The sequence below is a fragment of the Phaethon lepturus genome, unplaced genomic scaffold (assembly GCF_000687285.1).
Source record: "Phaethon lepturus isolate BGI_N335 unplaced genomic scaffold, ASM68728v1 scaffold13634, whole genome shotgun sequence".
Taxonomy (NCBI): Eukaryota; Metazoa; Chordata; class Aves; order Phaethontiformes; family Phaethontidae; genus Phaethon; species Phaethon lepturus.
Genome location: NW_010534082.1, coordinates 4,805 through 22,026, shown reverse-complemented (window position 1 = coordinate 22,026; position 17,222 = coordinate 4,805). Strand labels below are relative to the sequence as shown.

Below are 17,222 nucleotides of genomic sequence, written 5' to 3'. Positions count from 1 at the left end.
GCTTTTAAAAAATGTTCTAACTTTTCAGAACAGCGGGTCAGCTGTACCCAACAGGTAGCACCTACTAGTGCATCCAATGCATTTTAATAATTTACTTACTGCAGTGAGAAAACATATACACATAAATATGTATTTCATATGAATATGAAAACACACAGAGTATGTCCTCAGGGAATACGCCAGTTAGTAGCAGCAGCATTTGCCAAATGTTCACCAAAAAAGAGTAGGCCTTCGAGGCCTGCAACATAAGCGTACTCCAGCAGTGCATTTATTTATTCAATTTATTAACTGTGATGTCTCCCATCACAAGTATCGTTTGTCTGGTGACCTTACAAGAGCTCTCAGGAGTTCTGCTGAGGTTCTTGTCCTCAATGAACAGCTGCCAGCTTAGTTAGTATCTGGTGATGTAGACACTTTCTCCAGGCTGCTGACGGCCAAGCTACCTCGCCCTGGAAGAAGCTGTGGTTAGAGGACTTCTTTTCCCCCAGGAGAGTTAGTAACTTATTTTCCAGTAGCCTGCTGAGGAGCTGTCAAGTTTTCATAACTCTTTGCATGTGCTGTTCTGACGCAATCACATACGGAAAGTGCCTTCCATTACTCATCCAATGAAACCTCCAGCCCCCAAGGAAGGCTTCTTTGTAAAAGTTAGTTTATTTGAGGATCTCATACTGGCAACAGCTGAGGTTAGAAAAATCTGCAAAGGAATGCAGAGCTGTTTTGTTATGTTACACGGGCAAAACAGTTCATTAAAATTCAGAGTAATTACTGTTGAGTCATGTGCAATGATAGTTCCAATTAGCAGCAAAAAGATGATGAAAAAAATGCCTTTTGGCTAAGAAGAGGAGGAGATCTCTGAAGTCTTATATGCTTTGAGAGAATAAACAGACTGAAGTTTATGATGCATTAATTTGTGCTTTTTCAGTTCCTGTGTGAATTGTTGAGAATGGGGTAGACACTGAGACTACCTGTGAATATATACTTTGCAAGCTGGTACCAACTTCCATTTTGCTAGTTTAGTTAGAAGTCTGTCTTCTGATAGGAGAGCATCAGGGAAACACCTTCAGGTGTATAAGAAATTAAATATAAAGGCTGCGCCAGAAAACTAGGAACCTTGAATGTGGGAAGGGTCTGGGAATATGGGAATCTGCCAGATGTGGGGAGAGAGGACACAAAAGAAGGGGGCGCGGGGAGGGTAGAACGTAAAAGGAAAAAAATCTGGCAGCAGTGACCAAAAGGCCACTGATAGTAGGTGTCTCTACCCCTCTTGTGCTGGTCATGATTAGAATGAAAATCTGCTATTATCACCAATTAAACCTTTAGTTCATATGGCAGTAGAACATGCAGTAGGTCTGAAGGTTCAAAGTCCTATTAATAAAGCCAAATAGGGATCGATGTAGCCGAAGCTCTGCATTGTCAGGTGGTTTTAAAATCTTCTCTTAAAGTAATGCTTTTAAGGCAGTACAGAAAAACAAAAAAGAGGCAATGATGAGGTTGTTCACATACTTTATTCCTTCCTCAAGACTCCTGCCTGCCTGCGTGCAAAAAATGGATTTTCAATTTACTTAACCACAGTATTTATAGTCAGAGGGTAAATATGCGTCTCATTCTCTGGTTGTTCAATTTGATGTTCTGGGGTCTGATACGCAGAAGTGATTACTGCTTCACCCAAAGACAATATGAACTGTGTTTTCAACATCTAAATTTCCATATTTTTAACTACGTTGGAAAAAGAAATTTTGTGTTTTAAATTGGTAACTTTAATCTAATGAGAAAACCTTGAATTTCCCTGTGCCTCAGTTGCCTTTTGTGAAATGGCTAGGGCATACTATTCCATCACCCATGGGAGGTTTGTGCAGGTAAATTAGTATTTCTGTATTGCTCAGATTCAGTGAGCAATGCAGAGGAAATAAGTAATTCTGCTGAAGAGACAGGTTTAGATAGTGTGCTGTTAAGACTGCCTGAATAGGTAACTGAATGAATAGTACTGAAGTTATTAGATGACTGATAACAGCTCATTCTGTGTGCTAAGTGAAGTAAGGATATTCAGGGGAAAAAAAAAAAGTTAGACAATTCAACAAATTATTACAAATGTGCATAAGAGAAATTAATGATGATGGCACAGGTAAATGTATTTTCTAACTTTTAATATAACCTCAATTACATTTGACATAGTAATGTAGTTATAAATACATAATTCTCAAAATAGAGAATGGATGACATACTTCAATTTGCAGGAGTTTCTGACACTCTAGGAGTGGAAGTTCCAAGTCACATTAATTTAGGTAAATGCTAATAAACCTTCATACTACAACACTTACATTCTGTGCTAATTAAAGAAACACAGTATCACTATTTTTAAAATTTTTGAGTATCAACACTTTAGATGATAGGAATTTGCAAGGTCGGGTATCCAGATTCCGAAGAACAAGAGAAGGCAGCTTACAAAAATCTTCAGAAACGTTTTAAAAGTCAGCTTGTATAAACACAACTGTAATAAAATTTTGGTTGTTCTAGGGCTAGAAGCAGGTAGGTTTCATTCCGTTGGAAGTTTGCCAACCTCAGCCTTCTTGAGGGGTAAAATTTCTAAATTTTCTTTGGGAAGAAAATAACTAATTAGACCTTAAACCTACAACTGGTCCAGGACTGACCATTCTTCAACTTTGCTTTCAATTAAGGGTAATTGCTGGAGGAAAATTTCACATTCATTAGTAAGGAAAACAAAATTTTTCTGATATCTAATGTGTGTGTCTATGTGTGCATATCTACAAATAAATTACATTAGAAAATAGAGATTAAAGTGCAATGCTTACCTGGTCCATTAAGGAAGTCTTTAATTTGCACAATGATAAGAGGAGGAGGAATACCACTTTTAGCATCCACCTCCCCTGCTACTGTCTGCAGCCAAATCTTGCAATAATCCAGAGCTTCTGGTAGAGTCTTCCCAGGATCTAGAGGTGATAATGACCATAGTCATTAATGGTAGTCCAGAAATATGACAGAAACCAAAATGCTACATACAAAATTGATTAAAGTTTAATATGTAACACAGTAAATAATATTCCTAATACTACTGTTACACATCGCATTTGTGCGTACAGACAGATGCATGTGTTTAACAATGCATGCATACATAGACAAGAGGGCAAAGCTGTAATTACATAAAACGTAGAAAACCTGCAAAAATACCTAGTAGAATATGACTAAGACATCAGTTACTACAAGATGGCTTTAAATAGCACACAATTTCAGCTTTAATTATGGTGACACTTAAGCAGTCCTTTACAATGGAATCTGTGCTCAAAACCTGCTACTTCTAGATTGTATTTGCATTGCCAGGTAGAGAAAATAATAACAGAAGGATAAATGGTAAAGGCTAAAAGACTGGAATGCTACCGGATCTCAGGAACAGAGCATAACAACAATCTGGTTATATCATCTCTTCGGAGTTTCGCTCAATAGCTAATCAGTAGCTATCCTTGCATACCACCTTGAATAGTATTCCTTTGATCAGTTTATAATATTACAGTAGTACATTAAAATTAATTTCCTCCAAGTGCTACTCTTGTCTTCATTTTCCACATATCACAAATGGCAAAAACAGTACTGTAAAAAGGCTTTTTAATCTTTAGCAACTCATGACCTTCATTATAATAGTCCTCAATTCTGGCACTACAGGTCTTAAATTCTAAATAATCAACTATTCTTTATTATCAGGACTGCTATGTTAATTATTGAATGTCTGCCTCATCCTTAACGATTTAAGGAGTTTTTCTTTATGTTATTCTCTCCCATTTACAGTCAATTAAAAACTGCTGTAATTGCTTTATTTGAGTTTTACTGAATGGATTCCTTTCAAGAACAGTATTTACATACCCACGATTATAGTCAACATATGGTATCGTGGTATCACAGTCATATGTGGACTGGGTATATAAAGTCAGCTTTGGAATTTGTATTTCTTGACCTTATCATGTGATTCATATAAAACTTGGCACATATGAACCCTTATGTGATTTCAAAGAACCTACTGAAACCAATTGATCATGACTTTAGATCTATATGGAAAAGATCAAAAGTTAGCACATTCTTCTGTTTTTATTTGATCAATTTTCAGGCAATGACTTTACAGCAGTATTTGTACTGCATGGCATATACATTACAGCCTTTCCTTCCCTTTATTCCCGCTATATATTTATAAAGTCAGCTCTCAACAGTTATTTAAGAGCTGTCACTGCATACAACAGATTTGTATATTTTCCATGTGAATTTCTACATTTTTATGGTTCTTAGCCCTTTCCTTTAATTACATTAACCAGCATGGTGTGGCACACTCCTTTTTCTACAGTGTAGAATTTAAGAAAATAAAGCTATAGTGTAGCTTTAGGGAATATCTAGTTTCCTGTGTCTGGAGCTTGGCTAGTGTACTGAAAACAATAATAAAAAATCTTTAGCACCAAAGTACATGTCTTCTCCGAAATATAGTTTCGTAGTTGTTCTGAACATGGATGTTATCTCTGACTCCGTTCTATACTATAATAACTTGTTTTGTCCTAGTAGCTCATCATAAATAAGTAATACGCTAATGTTCTTCAGAATATATAGTGTAAAGCATTGTAAAAATTATTGAACATTGTGCAATGAACATCACTGAATCAAGTAAATTGATCTCTAAGTTACCGTTCCTTCAGAAGTATTAGTATAAACATTTAGGTGTACCAATATGGGGCAAAATCTTGCAATATGCCATTACTTTGTCTCATCTCTGAAAGGTATCATCACATACTGTATATAGCAACCTAGATCATCCACCAGCTTTTCAGAAAATCCAGTAAATTTAGTTAAACATTTCTTTTCAAGAATTAATTTACAGGTATTCCTATTATCCTAAGATGTGTTTTTGTTATAAAACACCTAATAATTATTTCAAAGTTGGAGCTGTTTAAAGATGAAAATCTCTCTGATGAAAAGAACTTACATAGCAGAAAATCCTTGTGTGACATAATACATTAGCTATACAAACACTGCCCTCAGGGCACTGGGAATTGCAGCGCGTAAGCACAGAATCAAAAACCTAAAGGAACCATGGGGCTCTCAGGAGATTATTTTGCTCTGTCATATCTCCAAGGAGCGCAGCACAGTGACCGCTTCATTACCTGGGGCACTGCAGGACTGGGATATATGAATGGTGAGAAGGACTCCAGAATTTACAGATTAGGAACACAACACAAAGAAAGCTCAATACACAAAATTAGCCTGTGTCCAACAAAATATAACACTTTTAACCCAGCACTGGCCTTACTAATTTCAAGCTTTTTTTTTTTTTTCTTTGTTTTGTTCAAGTGAAACTGTGTTATTCTGAAACTGAGATAATTCTTGAAGCAGGACAGTTGCATTGATAAAAGTTTGCATCAGCGGTAATAATCCCAAAGGGCCATGCAAAGAACTAGTTTGAGTGCTTCCAAGTGCATAGCATATGGTTTATTTGGAACCTGGGTAATAGACTTGACTATACATCCAAATATACCAGATATGGATCAATAAATAAGTTTTTACATAATGAGAAGAAAGCTAAAATCCAGAGGTTTCAAAACTGACTATGCTGGTGTAGATCTCAGAAACTTGAAGGGAGTTCCAAATAGGAGCTATACAATGTATCTAGGTAAGACAAATTAATTTCCCTCAAAAGTCAAAAGACTGAAATATGTGTGTCTTGATTAAAATACCTTCTAATGTAGAAAACAGCATATGCATTTTCACAGGATTAAGGATCAGGAAAGGAATAAAACAGTATCAATCAATCAATCCCAAATCAATCCTATGCCAAGGGCACAGGAATCACCAGAGAAGCAATCAAATGAAAAAGAGAAAGTTTAGGCTGAAAAGTTAGGAATTCCTGATGGGGAGAACTGTTAGAAAAAGGACTCTTCTCCCTCAAGGAAATGATGGAAACGTTCAGAATGTTTAAAAATATACTTGACAGAACACTATAAAATATACAATAGGGAACAATTATGCATCAGCAGGGAACTGGTCTGAATAATGTATTATAATAGGTCATTTCCATTTCCATTTTCTATGATTCTCCCAAAAATCAACACTTAAATTTGCAGTTATTTGTATAAAGAAAATGCTGGAGAAAACCCAAGGGATGCATATATAAGTAAAAGGAGAGGCTAGAATTACTCCACAGCAAGCCAAGAGAGAAAAAAGAAAGGCTTGAGAAGTGAAGAGTGGTGAAGATGGCCAGAAATTCTATCCTCTACACCACGTGAAAAATTTGTCTGTCGCAGCAAACGAAAAATGGTGAGACAACTGTCACAGATTGACAACCAAGACTGTAATTTAAAATCCGTAGGACTGAGAAGTTGAGGCCACCAATATGTCCACAGTCATGCTCCCTCCCCATCCCTCCCCCCCTTTTTTTTTTAGGAAAGAAAAAAAAAATCTCTGGTTATTTTTGAATGCACCCAAACATCCAAAGCCACTTCTAGTCTTGCTAAGGTCCAGACCTCAGCTCCAAACTTCAGTTTCTGTAGTTGATTTCTAAACTTGATTTGAATTTGCAAGCTTTTGATTTCATCTGCTGTCCCCTCATTCTGACGTTAACAGCAGACAGCAAAACCCAAACTTCTGGAGAGAAGGGGACTAAAGGGAAAGGAAAGGGGAGAGGCGGGAGAAGTTTCACTTCTTGAAGATTTTCATTCTCCAAAATGTGGTTTTGTTCCGGTGTGTAGCTGAGCGCCAGGGCAGCCCAGGGGGCATAGCCTGCGGGAGGCTTTGACGGGGGGCGGCTCAGCGGCCCACAGCACCCCAGCGGCCGCCAGGCAGGGGACGGGGCTACCGAGCGTCTGCGCGGGACGGCAACTTGGCCTGTTCAGCTGGAACTTTACCCAGACCAAATGAGCACTGCAACACACTTTTATTTCAATGGATGAATCACATTTTGGTCTGCAGTCAATTTTAAAAGCCAGTACGATGCTGCAATCATCTCTGCGTTTCAGACTCTGAAGTGGAACGTTTGGTCTTGTTTTAAAAATGGTTTCCAATGGAATTTAAAGAACACAAGTGGGAAAACATTTCTACCAGCGTACTCACAAGTGCTGTGTCAGGAAGTTCAGAAATGAGCACTTAGAGTAACCTGAGGAATGTACATTCCCAGGCCAGCTTGTCTTTACGGGTGGGGGCTGCCTCCCCCCATCCATGGATGCAGATGTACTGGACAATAAATACACTTGGAGGGGAACAGGTGACGCTCCAGCAGAACTCCCCCAGTGCTGTGCTAGGAACTAGCCTTAAATCCTCTCTCTGCCTTGTAGGAAGCACAGGCTGACAGGGAGGCAGTGAATCAGCCTTCCTGCCCGAGCCAGCCTGCACTGCTCTCCATGCAGCCTGGGCTTTCCATTAGATCAGAGGTTACATGTGGTCTTAGCTACTGCATCTGCTCTTCATGGACCCCCTGCCATCAAAGGCGTGGGTGTAAAAAAAAAAAAAAAAAAAAAAAAAATTCAAGAATAATTCTGGATGGCCTCACAACGCCTGTTTTTTGCAAATGCTTCGTTGGCGGAAGTTGAAGAAATTCCACGCATAACAGATATTTATTGAGAAATTTCTCCCCCTTAAAAGAAGCAAGCACCACAAGCTCCTCTTTGAAAGTAAACAAACAAACAAACAAATAGAAAAAAGATTTTTCAAGAATGCCCAGAGCACAATGCTCAGGAAATGAGGCAATTTTGTATCTGGATTACATTACCTGAAACAAAGCAAATAAAGATTTAAAAAAATATTTATAAAAGCGGTTTATGAGATTACATTAAAAACAATTGCACCCACTTTTATTTAAGTGGAAATGGCCAATTTCTGTTTGTGAAAACTAACGGTTAGCAGATGCCTTTTTGTTAAATGTAGGATGAGCATTGAATAAAAAAAAGTTTTATAGTATCTTTCAGGCTATTTATATAGAATCTTACAAGTAAACTCAGGGAGCAACTAGTCTTTTTAATGGCATTTATTAAGCAGTTAATATTTATTCCATTAATTTATTTACTTTGATTTGAAGTTCCTATACCTGGCAGTAGCATAATTGCAATCAAGCTGTGCAATTACAAAAATAATTTAAAACACAAATGAAGCAGTTTAGCACAACCATAATAAAATTGAGCTGACATTTTAATAACCTAATAAGTCTCCTCCTCCTACAAACTGACTTGCCCGTGGACTTGGTTGGAGAGAAAGCATGAGGAAATTGAAAGCACAACCATCAGGTCTTTAGCTCCAAGGCAGGCAAATGCTCCCACATACAGACATTAGCCTGATGGAAATGTGCTGCTACTAACTGCTAATTAACCCACTAACAATACTTAACTTTTAAATAGCCTATTTACTCCTATTTTATTCTTAAGTTCTTATTTCTTTCATGTTTCAGAGACTAAGCAAAAAATAATATAGCTAGTGACAGAGGAGACAAGTTCTTTGGATGAAGTTTGGTGTTTTGGCCACTGTGCAATACTCTCTCAAGAAAAAAAGAGCGATAGTTTAAGTTTCAAGATCCTGAATTTTAAGCTCTATTAGCTTGAAATCTTTCAAAAATAAGAACAAAACCCTAGTCCCAAATAAAATATATGTGGCTTCGTAACAGTATCAAAAACTTAATTTCTACACATCTTCAAAGCAGAAATCCCTAAGGCAGTAAACTTAATTGAGTTATCAGACTGGGATTAACTATTATTCTCTTTAATATTCATGCTGGTGCAGTTTTACAAGATAATTTCCCTATTTTATTCAAAGATCGATAAAACACACTCTCATCAAACCACCTGTTAGAAGCAGTTCTAAATTCTACAGTATTCTTTGTTGATTTACAGCTGAACAATGTATTTCTTAGAAATACACTAATGGGAGGTGAGGAATGGAAAACATAACTAGGGCCAAACTATTACTAGCTTTTCTTTACTCTAAAGATTTTTTTGGAACTAACGTCCGTCAAAAAATAAGACCTTCCTAATTTTACAATAGAATTTTGTACTTGCTTCTGCCTTGCAAGATTTGAGAGCTGTTTCAGAACTGTAGATTTTTTTTTTCTTTTAGAAAAGCCATAAGAAATAGCACCGTATTTCATAAGACCTGAATGTACTGCTGTTGAACTAACAGTAGTCAAGTCTTCAGAATTACACAACAAAATTGCTTCAACACAATTTTTGCAAATGCTTTAAAACATACCTAAAATATTCTTATGCAGCATATATGGTGTCTATATATATATACACACAGAATGATGATTTGAAATGGCAGAAGTTTTATAAGCACGTTTTGGATCTAATCTTCATATTTCATATATAGCTTACATATGAAAGCTTAACCATATTAGTATAAGTAATGAGAAACCATCCCCACAGAAGTACCAATAAAACTTTATTAACAAACACCATGGATTTTTCCTTTTGCTTGGTCATGTCTCAATTTTGTAGGTTGTGATGAAATTTGCTATGTTATAGGCCGAACCTTCTGAGCTGCTGCTGTGCTGTTGCCTATCTCCATCGTGCGATGTAATGCACACAATGTTTTCATCAGGCCTGCTTGCCTGGGCCTACTGTTTAAAGGGTTTTTTTAAAGGGGAATATGCTCCATCAGTTCTTATAATCTAATTAAAATACACCTTTTATGTTTAGCTTGGGTCCTCTTCCCCACCCTAACTTAGATAATAGAGAGATAGTTGCATGCATACAAATACACACAAGAAGAGCGGTCATCTAGAGAGTCTAATTGGAAATACTCTTTGGCAACATTCACTGTAAATGAAGCATCATTTATGCCCTCTTCCCACCCTCCAGATATACAGGGAAATACAGGAATATAATGCATACCTATTGTACTGAGGGAGAGAAGCGAACTTCTTTCTTTCAAATAAACTTTACACTGTTTTTCATTTGGATTATACATCTCTTACAGATAAAACTGTCAGCAAATAGTCACAACATCAAGAAAAATTGGTATGGCTGATGGAATCAACTGCACCAGTGCAGAAAATTCCATGCAAAGCTCCTAATGCTGTATTATATGGTATGCAATACATATACACATATGTGTATATATACATATATATAAAACACATAGCTCATGGCTATTTTCCCTCAAATATGTGTGCTAGAAATGAAAAATAGAAACTTGCAAAACTAACATGTTACTGCAGTGGTATGACAATATTAATCCTGAATGATGCAATTCCAAGCACAGCAGGTCTTCCTAAAAAAGAGGCAATAAAAACTTTATACTACCTATGTCGCTGTGTGTCTTGAAATATGGATTCGTTTTATTAACTTATTTGATTAACATTTAGGATGGTGTTTTTAGGCACTAGAACTTTGGCGCCCACCTCTCAAACTACGTCGAAAAGAGCCCTAATGCTTCCGTAGCAAGCACAGGATTCTGTCTGATACACGAGCAAGGTACTTATTACTACTGCCCACAAAGGCAGCCGGATGAAACAGAACTTCTGCCTTCACATAATGTTTGCCTCCTGCCTCCACACTCTTACCTTTGCCTGACACAGAGCCAAAAAGCCAAAGAAAAGGGTAAGACCCACGTAGGGCCAGCCTTTGGTCCTCCAAGAAGACCTCTTTGGGTCTCACTGAACAACTGCTGATCATCGAAGAGCTCTCAGGCTGTATGTTCCTACCATCTTTATTATTCAAATGTCTCGCCATTCTTCTGTGCTCTCTGATCCACTTTCAATTTGCAGGAAGACTATTACAGCTTGTGTTTTCTAGAATTGCTCCCATAGATATGAAGATGGTGAAAGACTTCAGAAGTTAATTGTAAGAGCAGAATGGAAAGAACTTTGCCCAGTTCATTGGTAATGTGCTGGCAGCTTGTACAAGGACACACTTGAATGCCTCAGACATGAGAAATTAAGAAGTCCTATTGCATCTTTCCAAAACACTGAGTTAATGAAGTTGTGATCTTTAACTTACAACCACTACAACTTTCCTTCAAGTTGTGCTTTGTTAATTGATTTGTTAATTCCTTTCATATTAATTACAATACTGCAATACTACAATACTACTTTATACAGTATTTAATAAATATACATGGGAATCTGGAGTAAATCAAATCCATGACACAGCTGTGTTTCTTTCAAGACAGGACAGCAACAGCAGAGAAAGATGAAAATGGAGGAATGAAAAAAGAAAACATAGCAGAGAATGAATCTTCTCCCTATTTTAAGTATTTTCTTTCCAGCTGTCTAATATTCCTCATGCTTAATCCCTCTTAAAAGTTACACTATAATTCACATTTCTGAAAAGAAGTTAAGATCTATTAAAAATAGAAATTTTGGTCTTTTTCATAATGCCAATTTTCAAAAGATACTATCTCATTCAGCAAAGATTTGGTATAGCTGCACAAAAAATGTATACTTCTCACAACTAGCATGCTGTATGAACTCTGGCAACAAAATCTAGCAATGTTCTTTACCTACAGCTCTCATTCAGTGAACCATTTAAAGCCCCACACTTTTCTGACTGTGCATTCAACAAATCTCTGCATCCTCATTTACACTTTGTTTGGGTAATGCATCATTACAGACGATCTCATTAAATTCTTACAACCAGTTGTGCCTGTCAGACAACTGAATTGCAGTAATTTGATTTCTCTTTTCAGCAGTACAGCTAAGACAGAAAAAGAAATTTTCAGAATATTTTCTTCTGAATAGTTATTCCGATATTTCTTATTATAAGTTTTGCATATTAAAAAAGTAGCCATTCATTAAGAGAAGGAAATTCTTGCAAAACCCTATTACTCAGCTGAATGAAAACTTAAAGTACCTGACATCATTAGATGTCATTTGGAAGATCACTATAATTTTCTTACAGTTTATGATGAAAACACCAGGTGCTTCTAAAATGTTTCATTTTAAATTTTATCAGTAGGTTAATATAGGGAAATACTGTGATATTCAGTCATTAAAAAATCATTTTTATGAAGTCAGCTTGGCTTACAACTCTTTCTTAGAAAACATTGAGAAGTTTACAGTAATGCAACAATCTAGTAATGAGAAAGTAATATTGAGGAACAGGAAGAACTGGTTGCTAAAAGGTTAGATCTTAATTAATTTCAAACATTTTACACACTTAACTTGATTCAGCTGTGGGGTATAATCCTAAAAATATGTATATTTACCATTTGATTTTTAAAGACGTCCTAGTAGTTTCTCAGCTGTTTTCCACTGCTCCAGTAACTTTAAGAAGTGTAATTATTTTGGCAGTTACAACCAGGAGTAAATGTTAAATGCTCTTACCTGTACACTTGTAGTCTGAGGCTACTCCCTTAAGACCAGCATCGAACACTGATATTTCTACCTTTTGCTTTCTGTGGTGGCAGCTCAGGAGCACAGAGGGCTGTGATACGACGAGGTAGAGAAATGGCTGTAGCTCTGTGTCCCCAGCTCCCCTGCGACCAGGCTGCCGAACGATAGTTATACCCAGGGCTTGTCGAGCAGACGATCTCGTGGAAGCGTGCAGACTTTCCAGTGACAAAAGACCCGTTTTTCTCCCAGTAGACAGGGGAACATTAGTGCTCAAAAGATCATCTGCTGTGACGGAGGAAATGCACGGCTGACTGGGCTTCTTGGTATCATGGCTACCACCTGAGCCTGCTTCTGGAAAGTTCAAGGAGCTTTTGCTTATTTTCTCACCATCCTTCTGATCTTGTACTGATTTTGATTTAGGTAAGGCAGTGCATGAGTAAGTCATCAAGGAGATTCGACTTGCTGTAACAAAAATGTCAAAGGGAATGAAATTGAGATTCTTCACGATGGAAGACTGGCGGGAAGGACGGGCAATGCGGTGCTGGCTGGTACCACTGTGCTGCTCAATCTGAACGATTCTGATCTTAACACTGTCGCTGCCAATTCCACTGTCCTGTGCCCCACTATAACGGGAAGAAGTCTCAACTGTTCCTCCATCAGACACATCCATTTTTTTCATCTCTTGTTTGGAAACCTGGAAAGTAAAATATTATATTAACTTATGATATCCATATCCCAACTATTTCCATTTCAGTGGCAGCAAACAATCACTATATAAACATGATGTCAAAAAAGAAAATTATAAAAAAAGATCTGCCAAGTTAGCTTTAACAGAGTAATCACTCAGGAAAACGCAGCAGGTGTCGTTCCAATGAAATGATGACTCACAACAGATGAAGTGCCAAAATAACATGTGAAGGGAAAAAAAAGGAGTAATGACTTCTAGGCTTAAACTACTTTTTTTTTTATTTTTATTTAAACTCTTTATTTAAACTCTAAAGAATCTACAAGAAATTTATGACTTAATATAAAACCATACCTCTGTGAAATAATGCAATGTAAATAAAAAGGCTAGTCAGAATGGTTTTCCAGTTTTGAGCGATGATGCTCAAAAAGTCTTCTTTGGCGCTAAAATATTTTACCACGATTAGATGAAATAGAATGTAATATCAATCTACTGCAAAATCACAAAAAGACTAAATAAAAATTGTAAGTTGAAATATATAAATATTATGTTGCAGAAAAAAATATTTTTCTTTAGAGTCATGGAAATGACAGCTGCCTTATATAAAACACTAGAGTTGAAGGAAATGACAGCACTATCTAAAGACTGCCTCTGTGATGGGGTACAAGTTCTTAGCTTACCGAGGCTCACCAAAGCTTCATATGGTCTTGGCTGTGACATTGACAAGGTTTCACATGAGAAATCATTGCATACAAAAATATTTCAAAGAGAAAACAGACCACTGATAAACAGTAAAAAGAACTTCCCTTTTATCACAGGAAATGCAAGAGTGAACCGAAAAGTTGCAAGGCCATGTCCAGGGACCACATAGTACCAGGACAAGAGACAGAGATATCCAAGACAAGGAGGTGCTTCAGGAAGATAACCCTTCCAATACTGCTAGTGAAACAAGTGGAAATCCTACAAAGAGCTTGTGGACAAGGTGGGGAGTATATGCTAAAATATTTGGAAAAAATACCCTGCAGAAATTCAGTAATAATCATCATAACGCGTGGCCAACTCCTCCGATTCATACGGAGTTTAGTGTCATGCACTCACCCTGTACAGCTTCCACAGCATAACTAACACCTCTATCTGTGCCACCCAGAAGACGTGTTTCTGCTCTGCTCCATACAAGAACTAACATAAGAAATGCCCAACTCAATCCGATTTGTGACCCACCCAGCCCTGGGCTGTTTCTGACAGCACTAGGAGGAAACTCTGTCAAGAAAGACCACGGACCCTGGCAACTTCCTGCAGTCATCCTCTCCTACTCCCCAGGCATCCATAGCTGTTGCATTTGGGATGCCAGTGGTACCCCACACCTACACGCCTGTTGTAGGTGTTTTGGTAACCATTTCTGGACTTGTCCATGAACTTGTCCACTTCCTTCTTGAACATGTTGACAGTGACTGGCCTCCACAACCTTCAACACGCTTCTCGAGTACTCTACACAGTATTCGAGAAGTCGTATCACTATGGTTTTACAGCAGTAAAATGATGCCTTCTGTCTTGTTCTCAATCTCCATCCTGATGATATCTAATATTTTGTTGGGTTTTTTTGGCTGCTGCTGCACACTGACTCAATGATTTAACTTCTTCGTACCAGGACCTACTTCAACAGTTTCTTTTTATCTTCCCCACCCTAGTGAATCTTTGAAAAGGAACACATAAACTAGGGCAAACCATACCTTAACTTCCTCTTGAAAAATATAATGATGAATTACAAGTACTTACAAAATTTATCAGCAACTTAACTACAGGAATGAAGGACAGTGAATAACTGAATTTCTTCAAACTTTGGTCTTTATGCAGCAATATTAATAGATTCTACATATACTGGAGAAATTGGGTTGTGGGGGAGTTAAAGACAAGAAGTTTTTTTAAAGGTTCCTTTGTACTGTGCTTTATGAAACAAAGGAAGCAAAACCCTCTTCTTTAAAGGAATGAACATGTAGAAAAAAGTATTACAGAGGAAATCCTCAAACAGAACCATTAACTAGCCGAGATTTTCTTTGAAAAGGTTTTTGCCAGCTCTGGTTACAATCTTTTCAGATTCACTCATGTACATATTTTTTAAATAACCAATAAAATTGCTTGCGGCTGATTTCTATGGCAGACTCATATCACTGACTTGTAAATGTGATACCACTTTTAATGCAGCCTCTGTAAAAATAACTAGAGACCATTTTAATGAATTACTACATCGTGAGCCAAGAAATCCTGATTCCTCCTGATATCCTAGCAAAGTTAGGCCATTTACACCTCAGCCTTTCTGTCTGGTAAACTACAAAGTGCTTTGCCCATATCCTGCACTCATGGCACTTTCAAAAATAGTATTAGGTGGTTTTATCGCTTATGTATTGAGGGCAAGCAGAAGACGGAAACGATGGAGCTGTGAAACAATCTTGCCATGTCATTTCATGGAAATGCTGCCTGAAACGAAGCAGAGGGCATATACTGCTAAACCCAGCAATTTTTAATTGCTCCATAGCTATCAGCTCAGTTTGATGAAAAATTTTTCACGGAACCATCGTTCTGTAGGGGATGATGCTCCTATGGGTACTCATGGTATTCTCTTGTTCTCCTCTATGCAGCAGAAATTTCTACACCTACCTGACATTTAGGTTATGCTTGACTTGGCTAGAGGGATTGAAAATACAATGTCACCCACTAAATTATAATCTTCCAGCAAGAAAACCATTGCATGTGTATGACTGAGTGGAGGCAGAAAGCACAGTCCTTTTGGTTTCTGAATGGATCCTGTCTTCTAACACCTAAATAGATTTGACCTGAAACCTAGTTCTTTTCTTCTGCCTCTTTTTATAATTAAGTATTTACTGAATGTGCTGGTCTATGTAAAGCACCTCAAGGAACGTAAGAAAGTAGCTCTGCCTCCATCCCCATTCAGACTATAGTTTCTCTGTGAAGACTACTGCAAGGGTGCTAATTGGTCCCAACTGCTGAGTTTCCTGTCATGTGGATATTTGACTACAGAAACTTTACTGAGACCCCAAATCAATTCACGCAGGTCACCAAACAGCAGTCAGATGGTAACTTCTGCTCAGTACTAAGCAGCATGGAATATGAACCAGTGCCCGAAAGGTGAAAGACACCATATCCCATTACAGTTTTCCATGCCACCCGGTTCCACAATGAAACTTTGACTTATGCATGCTCTTACCACATATATTATAAAGGTTGGAACAAGTGAGTAATGATTTGCAAGACAGCTTTATATAACACAACTGGGTACAAAATAAAGGTGCAGAATTACCACTGGAACTTCTTGCATCAATTTCAGCTCAGTAAGCATCAAGCCTCCCAACCAAGTTTCACAGTTAACCTGAAAATACCCCCAGTGATAAACTTGGGAATCATTTAGGTATTCCTCTAATGGGATAAGGATACGAGAGGGGATGACTCTCAGTATAACAACCCTAAAAAGATTCCTTACTTTATTATAGAATAAATGGGCAATCTTTAAAGATGACAAGAACAGCAATATCACCTTGCTGTTAGCAAATGTAATAGCAACATTTATCATTGGGCTGTATTATATCAATTCTCTTACTCTTTACATAACCCATTTAAAATGAACAATAAAAGTTTTCTTTAATTAGCTACTGGTGTGCATTAACATGATCATGATTAAACCATAAAAACCAACTGTACATTACTCTGGTCCCCTATCCCATGTGTTTTAAATTATTTTAGTTGAAAATGTACTTTGAGTCCCTTTTAAAAGTTCGACCTTCTGCTTTCAGAGAATTAAATGCATATTACTGTAGTGGAGAAGATAATGTTTCAGACCTCCAGGCATATACTAAACACACTGGCAGCACATTAGACAAAATGCTTTACTTATTAGATACTTCCTATTCTAAACAGTGTCATCAAAGGCTAAAAACAAAATCCATATAAAAGCTGCACAATGCTTCCACACAGAACCTGTGCCAAAATCCCTGTACTTTCCAACTAATGAGGAAAGGATGTGTACTCTTAACATATGAATGTAAGATTTTCCAAGCATTCACTTTAGGAAACAGGACTATTGATTCCACATGGCTTATGTTAAATGAAACTGTATTGGTAAAATAACCTTTAAGATATTTGGCATGATAACTATAATTAAACAGTATTCAAAGGAATAAAACAAAAGGGAATTTGGTTCCACAATGGCTAATTAAAATAAAA

General features: G+C 37.3%; 1 protein-coding gene across 1 annotated transcript in view; it reads right to left on the bottom strand.

Annotated features, from left to right (window-relative positions):
• LOC104619517 (vacuolar protein sorting-associated protein 13B-like) overlaps positions 1–14,426 on the bottom strand; it is a 118,407-nt gene extending 103,981 nt beyond the window's left edge. The window contains 3 exon segments of the mRNA XM_010285413.1: positions 2,811–2,948; positions 12,293–12,995; positions 14,355–14,426. Coding sequence (XP_010283715.1) covers positions 2,811–2,948; positions 12,293–12,995; positions 14,355–14,426 — 913 coding nt within the window.
• Positions 14,427–17,222: the final 2,796 nt, after the last annotated feature.